The sequence below is a fragment of the Anabrus simplex genome, chromosome 10 (assembly GCF_040414725.1).
Source record: "Anabrus simplex isolate iqAnaSimp1 chromosome 10, ASM4041472v1, whole genome shotgun sequence".
Classification (NCBI taxonomy): Eukaryota; Metazoa; Arthropoda; class Insecta; order Orthoptera; family Tettigoniidae; genus Anabrus; species Anabrus simplex.
In genome coordinates this window covers 67,917,295-67,936,357 of record NC_090274.1, presented here as the reverse complement: position 1 = coordinate 67,936,357, position 19,063 = coordinate 67,917,295, and the positions used below count along the sequence as shown (strand labels likewise).

The window sequence follows — 19,063 nt, the reverse complement described above, 5'->3', positions numbered from 1 at the left end:
TATGCACATATCAGCAAAAAATAAATTGGTGATACGAGCAACTTGACTAGGAAGTAACGTATGTGCTGAGCTGTTTCCTCAAGGTCGCGACTTATCATGGAATATCACGCACCCAAATGATTAGTTAGAGGAACCAACCCACCTTCGTAATGTTGTAAGGCTTAACACATATGCTGTACAGTACACATAGGACCATAACATTGGAATCTGAACTCGGTACAAGATGGTAGCATATGACTAGGAAGTTGGTGAAAGATTTAAAACAAATGCTTTATACATAGGGGCGTAATGCTGTAAGGTGACCTTAGGTCTTGGAGCTGATCGACCGCATAAAGGCAAAATGGCTAATTGGATAAAGGCGAAAAGGGCAAAAGATGTAAATGGCGAAAAGGGCAAACGGGCGCAATTCTAAATGGGCTAAAGGGCAAAAAGGCTGAAGGGAAAATGGCTAAAGGGCAGAATGGCAAAGGGCTAACCAGAAAAGCGGCAAAAGGTTAAAGGGTAAAAGGGCAACAGGACAAAATTTCTAAATGGTCAAAGAGCAAAAGGGCATAAGGGATAAGTGGCAGAAGGGCAAAAGGGCTACATTGCGAAAGGGCTAAAAGCGAAAGGACAAAAGGGTCGGAGGGTAAAAGGCAAAAGGGGGCTAAATGGCTAAAGAGTAAAAAGGCAAACGGGCGAAAGGGAATGAGCTATGGTTTATGGATCAGAGCTGAACTTGGAACTACGGAGATGGTGTAAGGCTTAATTATTGTGATTTATTCATAGGGGCATTAGAAAACGACTCCAAGGTCTTGAAGTGAGCGGCTGAAGAGTCGAAGATGCTAGCGTGTGAGCTGATGCATAACGCTCTATTGGTTTTTGTTTTTCGAACACTGAAATTTTTATTGTAACATTTTGAGCTTATAGATTTGAACTCTAGAGACTATTGATTGCCTACAGCAATGTTGACATCACTTAGAGAATAAAACATGTGTTCAGAACCGAAGAAGAAATTTGCGCTACCCATGAAAGGGAACGGAACCCAGGGTTCTTCCCTTTGGACTGATGAGTATCATGCTAAGTAAATGACTGCCCATTGAAAGCATGCGTTACATTCAAAACACCCAAGAAATTTACAAATCTCCGCTCCGACTAGGGTTCGAACCTGGAGCTCGCTTGGACTCAAAACTGAAGTGCTATTCAAGTACTTTCGTCCAAAAAATCAAACATCTAACTCTGAGCAAGAAAAATATCGCCGACTCAGGGAGTGAGCATGCAGGTAATTTAGTAAAACTTAAGGTTGTGACAGTATGCGCATCTGAGCAAACAAATGACTGCACGATCAAATTTTTTAGTCTTTCAAAGCTTGATCCCTCATCAGCATGACGATTTAGCTTTAAAATGATATTCTGTTAAAATGCCGAGTTCGATTCCCAGTCGGGTTGGGGATTTTTCATTTCTCGCAATCAAACATTAGCTGCTAAGGGATGTAATCATTACAGCAGGCAATTATAAGTTTCCAGGGTTCCAATGTACAGCTCAGAGCTGAATACGGAAACAACGAACTTTGAAATCCCTGTCTCAGCTAATAAGTCACTTCCAGTCTAGTCAAATTGCTCGTATTACCAATTCATTATTATTGCTGATATAGGCATACTGGGATAAATGCAAAATACAATGAAGTTGGTATTTATACCATCTTCCTAGTCCCATGATGCCATCTTGTTCCGAGTTCAGCTTCCAAAGTTACGGCCACTATGAATAAAAAACATATATTCATGTATTAAGCCTTACGCCATCTCCCTAGTCCCAACACTACAGTGTGTAGCCCCCATCTTGTTCCAAGTTCAGCTCCAAGCCGGGTGACTTTCCCCGTTACGTCCCTACGAATAAAGCACATGTATTAGGCCTTACATCTCCATAGTCCCATGCGTAACCACCATCTTGCTCCAAGTTCAACTCCAAGCTCCCTTAAGTAACATTCCAAAGTTACGCCCTCTATGAATAAAGCACTTGTATTAGGCCTTACAGCATCTCCCTAGTCCAGTGCCGCCATCTTGTGCCAATCTCAGCTCCAAAAGCCCCTGAACCTTGTCTCATTTTGTCTAGTTATTTTAAGCCTTGGATTGAATCTCAAACTTGAGTCCGTAACGCCCTTGTAAGGTTAAACCTGGCATCAAATGCGTGCCTGTTAGGTTAAGCTAGCACTCTTGTCCATGTTCATGCCGGCAGTTGGGTCTGTAAAACTAACACCCTTGTAAGGTTAAGCCTTTGGTCGAATCCATGGCCTGTGAGGTTAAGCTTGCACTCTTGACTATATTCGCGCTGGCAGTTGGGTCAAGCTTGCATTTTTGGCATCGAATTTAGGTCTGTAAGGTTAGTACTCTTAATCCTAGGGTCGAACCCGAGGTCTGTAAGGTTACGCCTGGACACGTAGCCATCGTAATGTCATGTGAGGTTAAAAAAGCGCTCGTAGCTAGGAGTCCGCACCATGCCTTGACGTCACCCACCGGATCAGACCTCGTTCAGGGGCCACCGGATTCCGGATGTTGCATAACCAGTGAAAATACCCTATTGCGGAACGGATACTAAACCTAAAACTGATCAGAGCATAACAGAACAAACAAGAAATTCGTACTCACAACTGTCGACCTCAGAAAGGCCTACGATTCCGTAGGAAGGGAAACAATGATCCATATCTTAGAAGATATGGGTCTGGGCTGGAAGGTAAGAGATCTAATTAAACAGTGACCGGCAAAAATCCCATAGTCAAGTTCAGAAGGTTCCTCTCGCAATCTTTTCTGAATCAAACAGGTGTCGGACATTCAATTGTGTTCTCGACAAAACGATTAGAGAGTGGCGCCGCAAAATGCAAGGAATACCATGGGATGCAAGAACAAAGGAATTTGAGTTGATTGTTTAGCCTTTGGGGATAACGTTGCTTTTTTGTCTGTCATATAGGAGGAATGGAACCAAATTGCCCAACTCCAGGATGTAGCAAATTTGGACTGGTCTACCGATCTCTTTCGAGAAGACTCAATACATGACCAACATCAACATCGAAACAGCATCCACATCGATGACAGTTGAGGGAGAAACGATTCAGAAAGTGGAGAAATTCAAATATCTGGAAATGTGGGTAGACAATAATCTGCCAGATGGATAGGCACTGTTATATAGTATCAAGAAGACGAACTTGGCATATAACCCTAGAAGTGCCGAGTGTTTTTCCCCAAATGTCAGGCCATTTACTTATGCATTGCATACTTCTCCTTTTAACAAATTTCAGCACGAATAGTTAGAGAAAAGTAAGATGCACAGCACGCCATATTACTTAGAAAACCTTATTTAACATGCTCATATAGGTATCAGATAATTTCTTTCTTATCTGATGATTTGGTAATCGATTCACGATTCCTTCATGAATTTATGCGAAGTTTTGTGCTAGTATTCAAATGTTATGGGGTATGTTCAACTTATATTATTCTACGAAAGCACGTGGCAAAAACTTGAAGTATCATAAAGCTGAACAAAGTGGAGACAGAATGGGGACGATCACAGATTTTTTTCAACGATACACTTCCTGGTCCGAAGTTGTGCCTAATTCTCCTTAAACCTCGGTTACATACTCTGGTTGATCTGAATCCGGCAGTGGCGCATTTTATTGATTGTTTATTTTTAGGTATTTTATTACCTGATAATTATGTGTGAAGAGAAGTTCTGTAGATTTCGTTATTGTGACGTTGATTGATTTATATCTATTTTGCAGTTAAGAAGTTATTTTTGTGTGTTTAATTTCAAGTCATAAAGATTATTTCGTTTCTCGTTAATCAAACTAATCTCGGTAAGTTTGGACATTTTCTTTATCACCACTTTTCGCTAGGCCTACGCAGCTCAACTGGTACTTAAACGGCATCCAGGGTGGCAAAATACAACTCAGCGACTGCGGAAACTGTGGACTGGACGCTAATGTTGGTCGTTTGCGATTATTTTTGTACATCATTCTCTCCCCTATCTTTGCTGGAAGGTGTTTTACTCCTCCAGTATATTTTCGAGGTAGTGACGCAAGTGCGATGACAGATTTAACTTTGAAACAATATTCTCTCATCCATGGGTAACTAATGCAGATATCGAGCTCGAATTATTACTTTTATTAAGATTATTATTGTACCGGGAGGTACACCTGTACGCCGCACATTTAAATCTTGCGCCTAAAAGAACTTCTCTACTGGAGGAATCGTGAATTTGAAACTAGACCTACTTAAACCTTTACTCACAAGATGTCACCACTAAAATCCGATAGAATTTTGTTATTGTGAAGTTTCATGTACTGTGTAAATGTCTACTTGTTTTGTTTGAAGTTTGGACATTCTTCCATAGATGTCACTGCAAAAAAACTATAATCATGCACCCTGGTGCTAAGTGAAAGAACTTTTGATTTAAAGAATTTTGGTATTCATAAGTTTTTTTACTAACTGATGATCATTTATTTTTGGGTTGAAAATATAGATCTTTTCTTTCCGGCAGTTTTGAATCTAGCCAATCCCAAATTTCTGAAATTAATTTTCAACCTATCACAACCTTCTTCTTCGATTTTGAGTGTAACCTTTAAATCAACCAATAAATTGAGAGGGTGTGGCTGGTTTATTCGTGAAAGGTCTTGAACTTTCCCCGAGGGTTTATAAACTGCGGATTTTTACGTCTCTTGGCCAATTGATCGACATCTAACCTAGTGTGTGTGTCAAGCAGGAGGCTCCTCTTTCATCAGGCTGCAGTACACCGAGAAGGTAGTGGCCACATAACATCTTTATTTCTTGCTAGCTCCGCAGTTTAACCTGTGGGAAAGGTCCGAATCTTTAACTATGTAACCTAGTTTTCCTACAGATGTAACTTCTGCCGGCTAATGTAAAAACTTCATAAAATCTTTAACGGCAAATCGGGGATAGAGAGTGATGTACCCTCTCTAGCTCCCCTTCATATTGGCTTGAGGTGACTACGTTTTGTAACTGGTTTTCTTCCCTTTCGTAATGTCTTAAGTTATTCTTATACGAGTCACCTCCATAGTTTGGGAATAGCCCCTGTCTCTTCGGCCTAGTGCCCATTAGGTTTTAAGTGCTCATATCTAGGAGTGCAAGCATTCGCCTCCTTTCTTTTTGTGTTCGGGCCATTTATTTAACTGTTTATTTTTTTTTTATACGAAGGCCCTATAGGTAGGGTACGAGATACCCAGGTTTCAATTTGTAAGTCGGGCCATGGAAGGCCAAAAGGTGTAAGATATTTTTGATGTTGCCTTTAGTAGGCTTGAAAACTGGCAGCCTGTTAGCTCTGTTCCAAAGTAAGATTACTGTATGCCTCTTGAAGGCTAGATTTTGTATCTTGGTAGCAAGTGCTCCATGAATTTAGGGGATTTCTGCCCTTTGAACAAATTTATGCTCGTCTGTAAAATTTGAGCTGGGAGCTCAAAAATTTTAAAACTAGGGGCTTGTAGCCCAAGGGTGTTAAGTTCTGAAATCTTGGATTTTTCTAAGTCTTGTACCTGAAATGTCATTGTTATCTCACTAAGTGAAAAGTTGTTAAGTTTGTTGTTTTTCGAAAATATAACCTTCAGTTTAAGTTTTTCTTGACATTGTAGTTAGATCCATTTATCCCGGCACCTTCTTTCACCTCTTCTGCTCCACGGGTAAGTCCGTAACAATTATTATTATTATTATTATTATTATTATTATTATTATTATTATTATTATTATTATTATTATTATTATTATTATTATTATTATTATTTTACAATTATTATTATGCATGTATAGCTGTGAAGTGTTACATTCCCTTGGTATTATTATTATATCATGTGTACATGCGACATAATCGCGTTGTATTTGAGGTTATGTCATGAAACAGGCACCGTACATAAACATTTATATCAGTTCAGTTAATGTAAATATTTTTAAATTAATATTATAATTTATTCTTACCTGTATATATAAATTGTAATCCATAATTGTGAAACACACTGTAACTTCCAGAATGGTAACTGGTGACGATAACTATTGGGGATAGTCCATCCATTTTAAACTTTGTATTACGAACTCTAGAATTTTCATGGAGATATATTTTGTAATGTAACTTTCTAGAAGCCTGGCCAGGCACATATACAAGGGAACATTTTGACAGTAAAAGTTAGTTTTTGTTTGGTAGAGTTATGGTCTGGCAAATATATATCGCGGGCTTACATACAATATTTGCAGTCTCCATATTGAAATACGCAGTCGTCTGTTTTCAACTGTGTTTCAAATTTGTAGCCTCCACATTGAAGTGTTGGCAGTTGTTTTTAATAATTGCGACTTTGTTGATATTCTCGAAGTGAGGTGTTTTGATACTGTGATTAAGGTTATGTGTGTGTTAGTTTGTGAATATATGTGAATAAAATTAATTGTACCAACTGACAGCATCTCGTGTGCGTCTGTTTGGATACGTTAATAGTAATTCATATTTCTACGAAGTTTGGGTGAGAGCTGTTCTGGAAGATACTGTACACACGTACATCTAAAATTCTGGTAATTTTCTCTTTCACAACTTTTACTTGCAGAAAGTATATTACCTGTTTCAAGTGGGTTTTTCAAATATTCTTAATTATGACGTTGATTGGTTGTTTATGAACTCTTTTGTAAATTTGTTAATTCAGATATATTGTTACGTGTATAATTTTACGATTTAGTTTGAAATTATTTTGTTTTGCCTTAAAGTATTTCCCTGAGGCAGCCCAGATAGTCTGGGAAGTAGCTGATCCTTTCAGACAATAATAACAATAAGTTATAACGTAACAAATTTACGCGTCGCATTATAGACAATATGATGTACATGATTTCAGCTGTCACTTGGACTGTCACTAATCAGCCGAGGGACACTGAAAACTGTGTAACAACATTAATCTCGGTGAATTAGGACATTTTATTCATCACCCCTTCCAAATTACCATGCCGATGGGGGCTGAACTGGGACTTAAACGACATCCGGAGTGACGACACTATTCATCTCAGTGACCCCGGAAACTATGTATTGGACGCTAATATCGGCTGTTTTCGATTATTTTACATGTCACCCCCTCCTCCAGAGATGTTTTACCACTACAGTACCTTTTCGAGATAACTTATATCCGTACCGAATTCGGTATGCCATTCAACTTAAAGGCATCCGGAGTGTCAGTATTCATCTAATCTATGGATTCGACAGTAATATTCATCGTTTTCGATAATCCTTTAGTATTATTCCCTCAGCTACATAGTATGGTTCGCCGGGTAGGACATGGGTTAGAATCTCTGTCACAAAGTGTGTAAAATTTAAGAAATGAGATTTCCACTTCCGGAGGTGCATATGGCCCTGAGGTTCATTCAGCCTACACCAAAAATGAATACCAGGCTAATTCCTGGGGGCAAAGGCGGGCGGGCGTAAAGCTAACCACTCTACCCCATCAAGTGCCGAGGTTACGAATAGTGGAAGCCTTTACCTTCCGCCACTCCCAGGGCCTTCATGGCCTATACGGAGATGAAATGCTTAGCCACATAGTATACTAAGTCATGTGCGCACCAATTTTAGTTGAGAGCTATCCTGGAATATAACACATACATCTATAATCTCGGTCATTTTGGACATTCCTTTTTTTCACCCCTTCTCAACCTCCATTCCGACTGGGCATGACGTATGACTTAAACGGCATCCAAAGTGTCACGGTGTTGGGGGAGTCCTGCCCTCACAGTCATTGTTTGTTTGTTTCTTTGTTCGTTTGTTTGAAAGCTACGCTGGAACATACATTCATCCATAATCTTGGTTATTCACCCCCGTGCTGATGCGGGTGAACTTGAACTTAAAATGGCATTTGGAGTGTCAATATTCATCTCAGCGAAGCTGTGGGTTCTACTTTATTATTTGTCTTTTTTATTACTTTTATTCTTCTCCCCCTTTCCAGAGAAGTCCACACACATAAATCCTTAAACTGGGACATTTTGGACTGTTTTCAGCCCTTCACACCCGCATCCCGATGGGGACTGAACTTCAACGACACGCGGAGTGTCACTGTTCATCTCAGCGACATCGAAATCTATGATTTCGACACTATTTTCGATAAATTTTTAATATACAACCCAGTCCCTACCACAACCCTAGGGGTGGCTTACCCCAACAGTACATTTTTCGAGACAGTCATATGTTTAGCAGAATCTCTCCATGTCATAGTCTACATTTACGCACGTGCCTACTTCGAACACCAGATCTGTATTCCACTGCAATCTGAGCTGGCGTTGCCATGGTTGCTGCTGGTCATTTCTTCATCAAATTTCTAGAGCGGGGTAGTGTGATGCCAATTTCTCCAAAACGGTTGAATTTAGGCCCTTAAAACATTGCCCGTAGGGCCTCACCGAGTTTTGTTCTACTTGTCCTGAGCCTTAAAATGAGCTTTGTCATGTCCTTGTACGACAAATTAAATATTTCGCCTATATTAGCCTATGTTAATATGCCAAAGGTACTTTTCTTTCTCCCACTGGGAGTCGGTGAGAAACTTATATTTAACAATATAAAATACATCCTATAGCACTCAGTGATAATGTATCTTTCTATTAGTGAAACAATTTTTACAATCGGTCCAGTAGTTTCTGAGAGTACCCTCCAGATATACACAAACTCACAAAAATCGCACCCTCTCTTTATTATATTAGTATGCTGTAGATTATTAGGCGATCAAAATTTTGGAAAGGTTAATAAGTGTTTGTTTTTCATATTTAAAGTTCACCATTTAAGATAAGAAGCACAAATTTTCAAAAAATTACTATATTTAAAATGTTGTAATGTCTAAAAGGTAAACAGAGAAACAAACACAAAAAGGGATTAAAAGTTTCGAGATGCACACAGTTCCGTCTGCCGCTCAGCACCACTGGGAGTCATTCTCGGAGAGTTTTCCTTTCATGCCAGGCCCCAGAGGTCTACACAATTACACTTCAAAAGAAAGAATTTAATAATTAACTCAATAATCAGCCGAAAGATAACGAAAGGAATTCACAGAAACTAATATCAAGCGAGAGCAAAGTTACATAGCGAATGAGACCACAGGGGATGAGGAATAGTCAGCTGACTTTATAGTTACCCTGACTTTGATTGAGTTATTTCCGACTTGTGAGGAATTTTTCATGAAAAACTTGAAGTTCTTTCTTTAATGTCTTACTTGTTATAAAAACATAAGTGAAAAATTATGATGATATAGTTGATTAAGCGAATGCATATAATCTAGTGACATTGCATTGCGTCGCAAGCGCGATGTTTGTCAGTTCTAGAGTTAAACTAACTATGAACACTTACAACAAGAAGATGTCGATCAATGCAAAACTCAGACACTACCAGACAGTGATCAGCCTGGGGGTTTTATATGCAGTTGAATGTTTGAACCTGATAAAACAACAGGATTGGACATGAAGTTGTAACTGGTGGAGAAAAATATTCTGAGGAAGATACTGGGAGCCCAAATAGCGGAGGATAGATCATACAGAAATAAAGGAAAACAATAATTATACTGTATCTCCGGAAGTGGAGAGCCATGTTTTCCGGACATGTCAACAGAATGAACCCGGGAAGACTGACGAAGACAATAAACTACGGTGCGCTGTCATCAGGAGGTCCTGGAAGCAATGGGAATACAAGGAATGGAAATCAGCAAAAGGTATACTTAGAACTCGAGGATCAAGACCACCAAGATGTTTCAAGGAAAGTTAGACCATACTCAAGCACAGGGTGATTCAAAAGTTCATTAACCTTTGACGAGACAATACTTCACGGAATATACGAGGTAGACAGGGAATAATTGACACACATGATTAGCATGACATGAGGTTAATTGACACCAAATTAAAGTACATACAATAACCAACAGAAGACACTTCATACGATACGCAAGCAATAAAAATCGAGGTTAGCAAACACGATGTTCTTCATAACACACGCTCATTCATTATCAATACCTCTAGTCTATGAACAATGTTGTGAACACGACTGTACAGCATATCCGTAGGTATGGTGAGAAACTGTTCCTCAGATGTTGTGTTTTAACATCCCTAATGAGGTCGGACGATCGCGGTAGACTTGTGACTTCAGGTAACCAAAACACGGATTGAGGTTGGGGGACCGGGGAGGCCAAGCATGGTGGTGGTGGTGAATTTTGTTTTAAGAGGAAGTACAACGAAGCAACCATCTTCTATATAACACTGATCAGAGAGAAAAAATGGAAGGGATCCGACACTTCGATAAATGAAGGTATCGGCCAAAGGAAGACAAGAGCCACGAAGGGCGTGAAAATGAAAGACTCCCTAGCCCTCGCAAACCTAATAGCGTCGGGGTCGGAAAAGAACAAGAGTTGACCAAGGGAGGTCGAATAGGATAGATGAAAGTAATGAGCCTGGCATAAGTAAGTGAAAGCAATGCCAGGACTCAGGTAAGGCCCCCGTGGTCGCCAACCCACGCTCCGAAGTTCAAATCCCATGGGGCCCCTTTTAGTCGCCCATTAAGACAGGCAAAGAATACCGTGCGTGTCATTCTACTGCCCCCACTCACAGGGGGAGGCCAAGCATGACATGCCGCGATTACAGGCGCATCTGACGTCCTCTCTCACAGTAACTCCTTTATATTGTACACGGAGCGGGCGAGTCGCGGTGGTAAGGGGTACTCAGCTGTGGTCTTGCATCTGGAAGATAGTGGGTTCGAACCCCACTGTCGGCAGCCCTGAAGATCGTCTTCCGTGCTTTCCCATATTCACACCAGGCAAATGCTGCGCTGTATCTTAATTACGGCCACGGCCGCTTCCTTCCCTAACCTAGCCCTTTCCTATCGCAACGTCGCCATAAGATGTATCTGTGTCGGTGCGACGTGAAACAAATGTTTAAAAAATAACACACTTGCGTAAATATTTTCTGTTCGGGAGACATCTGTCAAAATCATATTCAGCTCACTTCCACTACTATATTTACGTTCGAAGTGGAATCGCCAATTTTGGTGTGTTTAATGTCAACTCCCATTAAGGAAAACGTTAAACGATTTCTATACCCTCCGGTGGTAATCCATCAATATGAAATTTATAACGATGTCATAAATATATTCCTTGGAGCGCTAATTCATTCAATAGATCATTTTATGAAGAAGAAGCACTCCACCGTTAAGTTTCAATTGATAGAAGCAGAGGTTGGTTAAATAATGGTCGCAACGTTAAGGAAAAACATTGCATATAATAATATTTCCGTGGAGGTACAGTCTGTTTTAAAATTTATGTTCATGAAATTATTTTTAATATGCTTGGAACTCGTTTGTAACTTGTAGAAAAATCGGACAGTACATAGAAAAATTATGCATACATATATCTCTACAATACTTAACCATCTTACTATGGATACATACAGATGTAATATTTCCTGCTTCCTGAGGATGAAAAGCAGTTACTCTTCCCTCCTGATATTAACTGAAGGAACGTGCTGAACGACTTCTGATAGCTCAAACAGGAATGTTTCGAATGAATGAAATTGCGTATGGCTTTTGTGCCGGGAGTGTCCAAGGACAAGTTCGGCTCGCCAGGTGCAGGTTTTTGATTTGACACCCGTAGGCGACCTGCGCGTCGTGATGAGGATGAAATGATGATGAAGACGACACATACATCCAGCCCCCGTGCCAGCGAAACTAACCAATTATGGTTAAAATTCCCGACCCTGCCGGGAATCGAACCCGGGACCCCTGTGATCAAAGGCCAGCACGCTAACCATTTATCCATGGAGATCGAATGAATAAAGGCACAGGACAAAAAAGCCGTGAGTGTGAAAGTTACCTTCAGGTTTTCACTGATTAAAGTGTGTTTCACACTGTTCAGCTCACTAACACAATGGACAAGTATTGTCGAAAATGTGGAAATATTCTGGCACGAGTAGTCATCACTTCGAATTGCTAAGGACATTAACAGGGAAATATCTCTGTTAGTTTATCTCAGATTTCAAACCCAGAATTAAATTCGTGATGATGATGATGATGCTTGTTGCTTTAAGGGGCGTAACATCGAAGTTCATCGGCCCCTGGAATTAAATTCATTATTCCAATCATGTGTGAATTACGAAGATATCTAGCATTAAAAGTTTTCACCGTAAAAGAAAATGATTTTCTATTTAAGTAAATGATAAAGAGTTGATATCACTCTTGAAAGTAAACCAGTTAAACCTGTCTGAAACTCAGGTGGAATTACTTCAGAAGTAAATATTTAGAAAAGGTCCATCTAAATGCACTGCTTTAAAAACAGGGTATACTTGTTCAGTAATTATATCGAACGCATGGTAAGAACGATTCCAAACTGATGAAGCCAGATTTGAAATACGATAAGAGAACTTGTACGAATTCAAAATATTCTCCGAATTTTTCAAAATTACAGTTTGTACCAAAGCAAAGCAAAGTCACCTCCGTACAGGCCGTGAAGGTCTTTGGAGGAGTGGAAGGTAAAGGCTTCCACCATTGTTAACCTCGGCACGTGATGGGGTAGAGTGGTTAACTCTACGCCCGGCCGCATTGGCCCCCAGGAATTAACCTGGTACTCATTTTAGGTGTAGGCTGAGTGAACCTCAGGGCCATATGCACCTCCGGAATTGGAAATCTCGTTTCTTAAATTTTACGACTTCCTGACGGGGATTCGAACACACGTCCTTTCGGGCGAACCGAGCACGCCTTTACCGCCTCGGCCAGGCAGCCCCTCATAGTTTGTATCAAAGACTAAATCTTCTATCAGTTGTATTTTCGAGCGACAAAACATTCCTCTCTAGAATAAACTTGGAGCATTGAGAGAGAAAACTGTTCTAAATTAGTTGGCTGTTGGTTCTAGAGTGACCTCTACCAACTGAAGATCGGACTGCGTACGGGCACCTTTCACCTCGTGGGAATGTTAAGGTTACCTAGTCGTAGAGGAGGAATACAGTCGAGGTGGTCAATGAAGCTGTTGGGTGTGGTTATAAGAGGAGGGGCTGCAAGGTGAATCTAGATCTGAAAGGGGGAGTTCGTCAGTATATAAGGCGGCGATAAAGCTGATAGCGACAGATCATCTCTAGCGAGTACTGGATATACCAGCAGCGCTACCTAATAACCCATCAACATGAAGTGCCTGGTGAGTAGAACGTCAAGAAAGAAACACATTGCTAACCCCATTAGCACTCTAGTTTCATGGAGAAGATGATTTCTATCAGTTTCCTTCAGATATAAATCTCAAGATTCATTAATTCACTCTAATTGAGTATTAATGGGATTGTTTCATGGCCATCTGTTCTTACACGTCTTTCTACTTTTCCACAGCCTACTCAGTTATATAATAGATGGCCATGCTGAAGCAATGTTTGACATCTTAGAACGAAAATTTCTCTATAGAATCCATATACGTTTAATTTAATCTACTTTATACGGCGGATTTTATAAAAGATAACCCCGTAAAAGTTATTTATTTTCTACAGTAATGAACTATTTAGTTAATTGTAGCAATATTTTGGACAAGGTAACGTTACGTTCTTTACTAAGGAATCGTGGAAAGGTAATGACTGGAAATATTTTTTTAGATCGACTAAATAATATTTGACGTAGCCAATGAAAGAGTGAAATATTGCTTAAACAATAATAAAACGAATCTAATTATCTTTAAAGTACTGCTGTAATATTTATTAAAATGTAATTCAAATAAGCTCTGGGGTAACTGAACGTCTTTAATTTTTTAAGAGCATTTTATTTATTTAGATTAATTTAGGAAAGATCTGGGACTAACCCTTAACGGACCTACCATAAATTTCAGAAAGACTCACTATTTTTTTAGTTAGAAAATGTTGCTTGTGGTGGGGCTCGAAAGAGCGACTACTCCTTTCCTATCGATTATAAGAAGAATTCTGTGAGCTATAATTTATTCGATACCGTTCTTCGTTTTGAACAGAAGCTAGAAATCTCAGATTTAAGTAACCACCTAATCCGTTGCATTTACAACTGTATAAAACAGAGTGCGTTGCAAACTCTACTGCGCTCCCGTTTGTATAGAATTTGCCTGAGTAGTTTTTTTTTTTTTTTTCGAATTTTAACAACTGTCTGTTTTAATGATAGGTTCTGTTCAATTTTTAAAACTTTCTTTTTCAATAATTTACTTTACGTCGCGTCGACACAGATAAGTCTGATAGCGACCATAGGATAGGAAAAGCTTAAGAGTAGGAAGGAAACGGCCGTGGGCTTAATTAAGATACAGCCCCAGCTTTCGCCGCGTGTGAAAATTGAAAACCACGGAAAACCATCTTCAGGACTGCCGACAGTGGGATTTGAAACCACTATCTCCCGGATGCAATCTCACAGCTACGCACCCTTAACCGCACCGCCAACTCGCCCGATAAACAGAAATTTAATAATTTGTTCGAATGCGGGTAAAGGCACATGATCACCTTATGAACTAGGCTCTCGAATTTACATCAATTTCAGCAAAAGAACTGAATAGTAAGCGTACTGGCCTCGGATTCAGGAGTCTTGACTTCGACTCTCGTTGCGTTGAGAGTTCTAGCCTGTGCTGATTTATTCCCCTCACTCGGTGACTGTAGGACGCAATTTACGTTCAATTTAAGCAATATTCATTTAGTGCCACCACTGTGGTGTGGATATAATAGTGGAAAAGTAAGAATTTATTAACCGAAACAATTCAATTAATGCCAAAATTGAAGACCTTATTGACTCGTGAAGATAGATATCGAAGAATTACACTCTAACATTTTAAAGAATTGATGAGCTTAAAGTGTAATTCATAAATTAAAATTTTGAATATCCGTGTCAAAACGAGAATGAAAGCCGGTAAAAATGAGATGAATTTAACATCAACTTAATACGCGTGTCGTAAGAATATTGCCTGCTATAAAATGTCCTGCTTTTTGCCATGGCCTCCTGGCTCGCGCTGCTGAGGCATGGCCTTCTAATGAGCTGCGCAGATGGTCTTGGTATGTCAATGTCTGTAATTAAATGGCCTCCTTAAAATATACGCTGCATTTGGGTTAAACGTACAAGGGAACCATGTATATCTGAACAGTGGAATATTACGGAGAATTTGAAAATAGAACTAATGGATCTATAAAGGTCATATTCACAATCAGTCAAATTCAAAACAGGAATGTTAATTTTCTATTATTGGCGAATTGCTGGCATGGCTGTCTAAATATGTACATTAACGATTAGAAAGCAATTTAAGTGGTGATGAAGAAAAAACGAAATAAATCAATCACTATACATCCTTTAAAACTCGTTCCAAGCATGTATAATTTACTCGTTCTTTTACTTGTGTTGTGCAGGTGTTTTTGTTTAAATCTTCACAGGTTTACAATCTTGCCGCAACCTCGTATTGTCTTTAGATTTATCATCATATCTTACTTGGTTTTAATGTATTTTTTCTCATTGTTTTAATTATACAATTTCAACATCAAATCATGTAGCTTTTCTTCTTCTTCTTCTTCTTCTTCTTCTTGCGTTAGGGCCTACTAGGGACCACGTTCCAATTTCAATTCTTCACCCTTTGTTGTTGTTCCTCCCTTTTCTTCCAATATTCCTTGTTTCACTATATTTCTTCCTTCTTTCTTCAGACCACTTTGTGCCGGTTTTCTTTGCCTCCCTCCCTTTGAATCCTTCCATCTTTAAAACTTTCTTCCTAAAAATTTCTCTTTCCATTACTTCGTCTTCTCTGATGTTGTTTCTTTCCGTGTCTTTCTTCATCTCTGGAATCCTGGTGGTTGTTGACTTTTTCTTACAATGATACCTGAAGATCATTTTGGTTAGTCTATTGTCGTCGATTCTGTAAATATGTCCAAAAAATTGCAGTCTCCTCTTCCGTACTGTTATATAATTTTCTATGTTCCGATAAATTTCGTTATTACTTCTTAATTTCTAAAATTCTGTAGTTCTTAGAGGGCCTAATACTTTTCTTATAATTCTTCTTTCTAGTATTTCCTATCTTTCAAGTTTATAATTGAGTACTAAGCATTCTGGTTTCACAACTGTGTTGTAGTGCTTCATTTTAAGATTTTTATATAAACATCTTTGTTGTATGTATTTTTGTTTTACCGTATACCATGTACCTTTTAATATTTTTTCACTGAGGATGGCTCAAAATGAGCCGAAACAGGTTTGATTAAAATTACTACATCAAAACTTTTCCACTGTAAAGTATTTCTTAACACATTCGGTCCCAGCTCCGCCCGCGGGCACTATGTCTCGACGCCCAGTGATTTTTAGATGCCGCGCTGACTCAGTAGGTAACTTGTAACACACAGCTTTAACTTGGTATTAACCATATACTATAAACCGTAAAAGTATGAACATTTCTACATACCTTCACAAGATGATCTAGAACGATCTAGGTGTGTGTTATCTGGTATCACACTGTCCACCATACAGAAGAACACCTCACTTCACACAGTACCACGGAGTTTCACTCACTTTTCCGTTCCTCAAGCACACTTTACATCTACGTGTAGGAGTACTGTCACTTCTCAGGGGGGGTGGGGGGAATTTCAACAGTATATGTTCCTTTCTTTTTCCACCCAAACGAAATGCGGGATCTTTTGCGTGAGCTTTCTTGGAATGGGCGTGATCGGAAGTGCAGGTAGTAGAGGAAGATATTGAAGCCCGCAAGATAATAGAAACAGCTTGTGAGGGAGGTAAATCAGGTGAAGCCTCTTTCTGACCTTCGAGATAATTTCTGCGTGAATATTAGATACGTTATTTTCTCCTGTGGGTTTGATTTATGATACAGTCGGAAGTAGTTGAATAACGTGCAAATTAGCAGGTACAAAAACACCTTCTTTGGCCACGTACATGTTTTGCGAATGAGGGATATAATGCAAGATACTGATCCGCTGTGTTCACTCCGTGCATATTTTCATTATATTCTGCTGCGGTTACCGGGTTTAGTTTCTTCCTGCCGAATTTAGACTGTGTTTGAACCATTTCAGCGGAATGCATTGTTGAAATCATACTTATTGTTGATATGCGATTGTCAGCGCGATATAAAGAAGTCTGCCTCCTCATTTTCACTATCACTAGAATATAATTCCGGAATGAGATCATCACGCGAATCTTCCGCTTGCAATAACTCGGTCACTTGCTCGAGAGATATAAATTATCGATTTGCCATATCTACCTGATATGTAATAGCAACTTCTGGCTCGGTGAGGAAAGCAACGGGAAACTACCTCACTCCTCATTTCCCTAATACGCCTCTTCAGTGATGCCTAGGCCATCTATGACAGCTGATGGCGGAACTGTTGAGGATCCAACCAGCCTTCGGGCTGAGGACTAAACATGCATCTACTCGTTAGGAGCCGCCGTGGTTCAGACGGCATTGCGTCGGCCACTCACCGCTGGATACCGTGGTTCAAATCCCTGTCACTCCATGTGAGATTTGTGCTGAACAAAGCAGATGCGGGACAAGTTTTTCTCCGGGTACTCCGGTTTTCCCTGTCATCTTTCACTCCAGCAACACTCTCCATTCTGATTTCATGGTATCTATCAGTCATCAATAAATCACTTTGGGAGTGGCGACCCCATCCGTACTAATAGTCTATATATGATTGATTCATCACATCTCTGAGCCGGTCAAGATTGGAAAACAGGTTGTAGGTTTTAATTTTCATCTACTCGTTACATCACTCAGCGAAATTTGATTTTTAACCGCGCAGATAATCACCCGAGAATAGCAATTGTTTACTTAGATCACAAAGCCCACAACGTTGGAAATTACCCGTAAGCAGTAGTAAAAATGTTCATCAGCCCGTTATCTACCGGAAAACTAATATACTGCGTCATCTAGCGTACTTCTGAATGTACAAAGTTGGCACGAATTCAAATCCGACTAAGGTCGGATACGGTACTTTACACACATGAAAACTAATCCTACCATATCGGATACGGGGGCGAATGTGTTAATAACTTAGCAACTATTTAACAAATTGACACTTTTGTGTGAGACTATATCCTATTAATTTGTGCTTGTGTTTTAAATTTAATTTTGATAAGTTGTAAATTGTACAATTGTACAATTGTCCTTAAAAGGTCATAAACGCAAGGAATTAAATATTTCCAATATTTGTGAATGTGAAGATGTAAATCACAATTTTGTGTGTTTCAGGTCGTACTCTGTGCCATTGCCGCCGTCGCCGTCGCTAAGCCCGGATACCTCCCTGGAGGTATTGCCGGCCTCGCCGGACTTGCCGGTGTGGGTGCTCCCCTGGTCGCCGCAGGCTATGCTGGCCCCATCGCAGTCCCCGCCATCACCGCTGGCGGTGTCCCTGTCGACACTCCTGAGGTGCAGGTAGCTCGTGCCGCCCACGCCGCCGCTCATGCTGCCGCCGGTAACGCTGCCGCCGCCGCTGCTGCTGCTCCTGGCGGTGCCATCCTTGCCGCCCGTGGTGTAGTTGTCGGTGCCCCCGCTGTGTACGCCGGACCTCAGCACGTCCCTGTCCTCACCGCCGCAGGTGTCCCTGTTGACACCCCTGACGTGCAGGCTGCCCGCGCCGCTCACGCTGTCGCTCAGGCTACTTCCGCCGCTGCCGCTGCTGCCGGTTCCGGTGGCGCCATCCTGGCCGCCCGTGGAGTAGTTGTCGGCGCCCCCGCAGTGTACGCTGGACCCCAGCACATCCCCGTCCTCACCGCCGGAGGTGTCCCCGTTGACACCCCCGAGGTCCAGGCCGCTAGAGCTGCCGACGCTGCCGCCCATCTCGCCGCTAAGGCTCGACTGGGTTAGATCGTCACCCTCATCCCCTTCCTACCCCTACGACCCAATCTCGATTCAGTCACTGTACAAACTTGACCCCAACGTAGTCTTCTATATTTAAGTCTTGCGATATCTGTTTTTACTGTAAATTATATGAAGTCCGTTGTATAAATATAAGTGTCGTTGAAAGTTATTTACTTTGTTCTCAATTATTTTTCCTAAAATATCACACTCCGAATCACCTCTCTCTTTTCCTGTCCTCCTCAGTCAAAATATAAAATAGTTTGATATTGTATTAACCTCGAAGTGGAG

General features: G+C 40.4%; 1 protein-coding gene across 1 annotated transcript; it reads left to right on the top strand.

Moving 5' to 3' along the window:
* Nucleotides 1–13,095: 13,095 nt before the first annotated feature.
* LOC136881814 (cuticle protein 18.7-like) lies at nt 13,096–18,859 on the top strand. Its single transcript, XM_068229480.1, has 2 exons — nt 13,096–13,144; nt 18,167–18,859. Exons 1-2 carry the CDS (start codon nt 13,133–13,135, stop codon nt 18,779–18,781), a joined length of 627 nt encoding a protein of 208 aa, XP_068085581.1. The 5' UTR covers nt 13,096–13,132; the 3' UTR covers nt 18,782–18,859.
* The last annotated feature ends 204 nt before the right edge of the window (nt 18,860–19,063 follow it).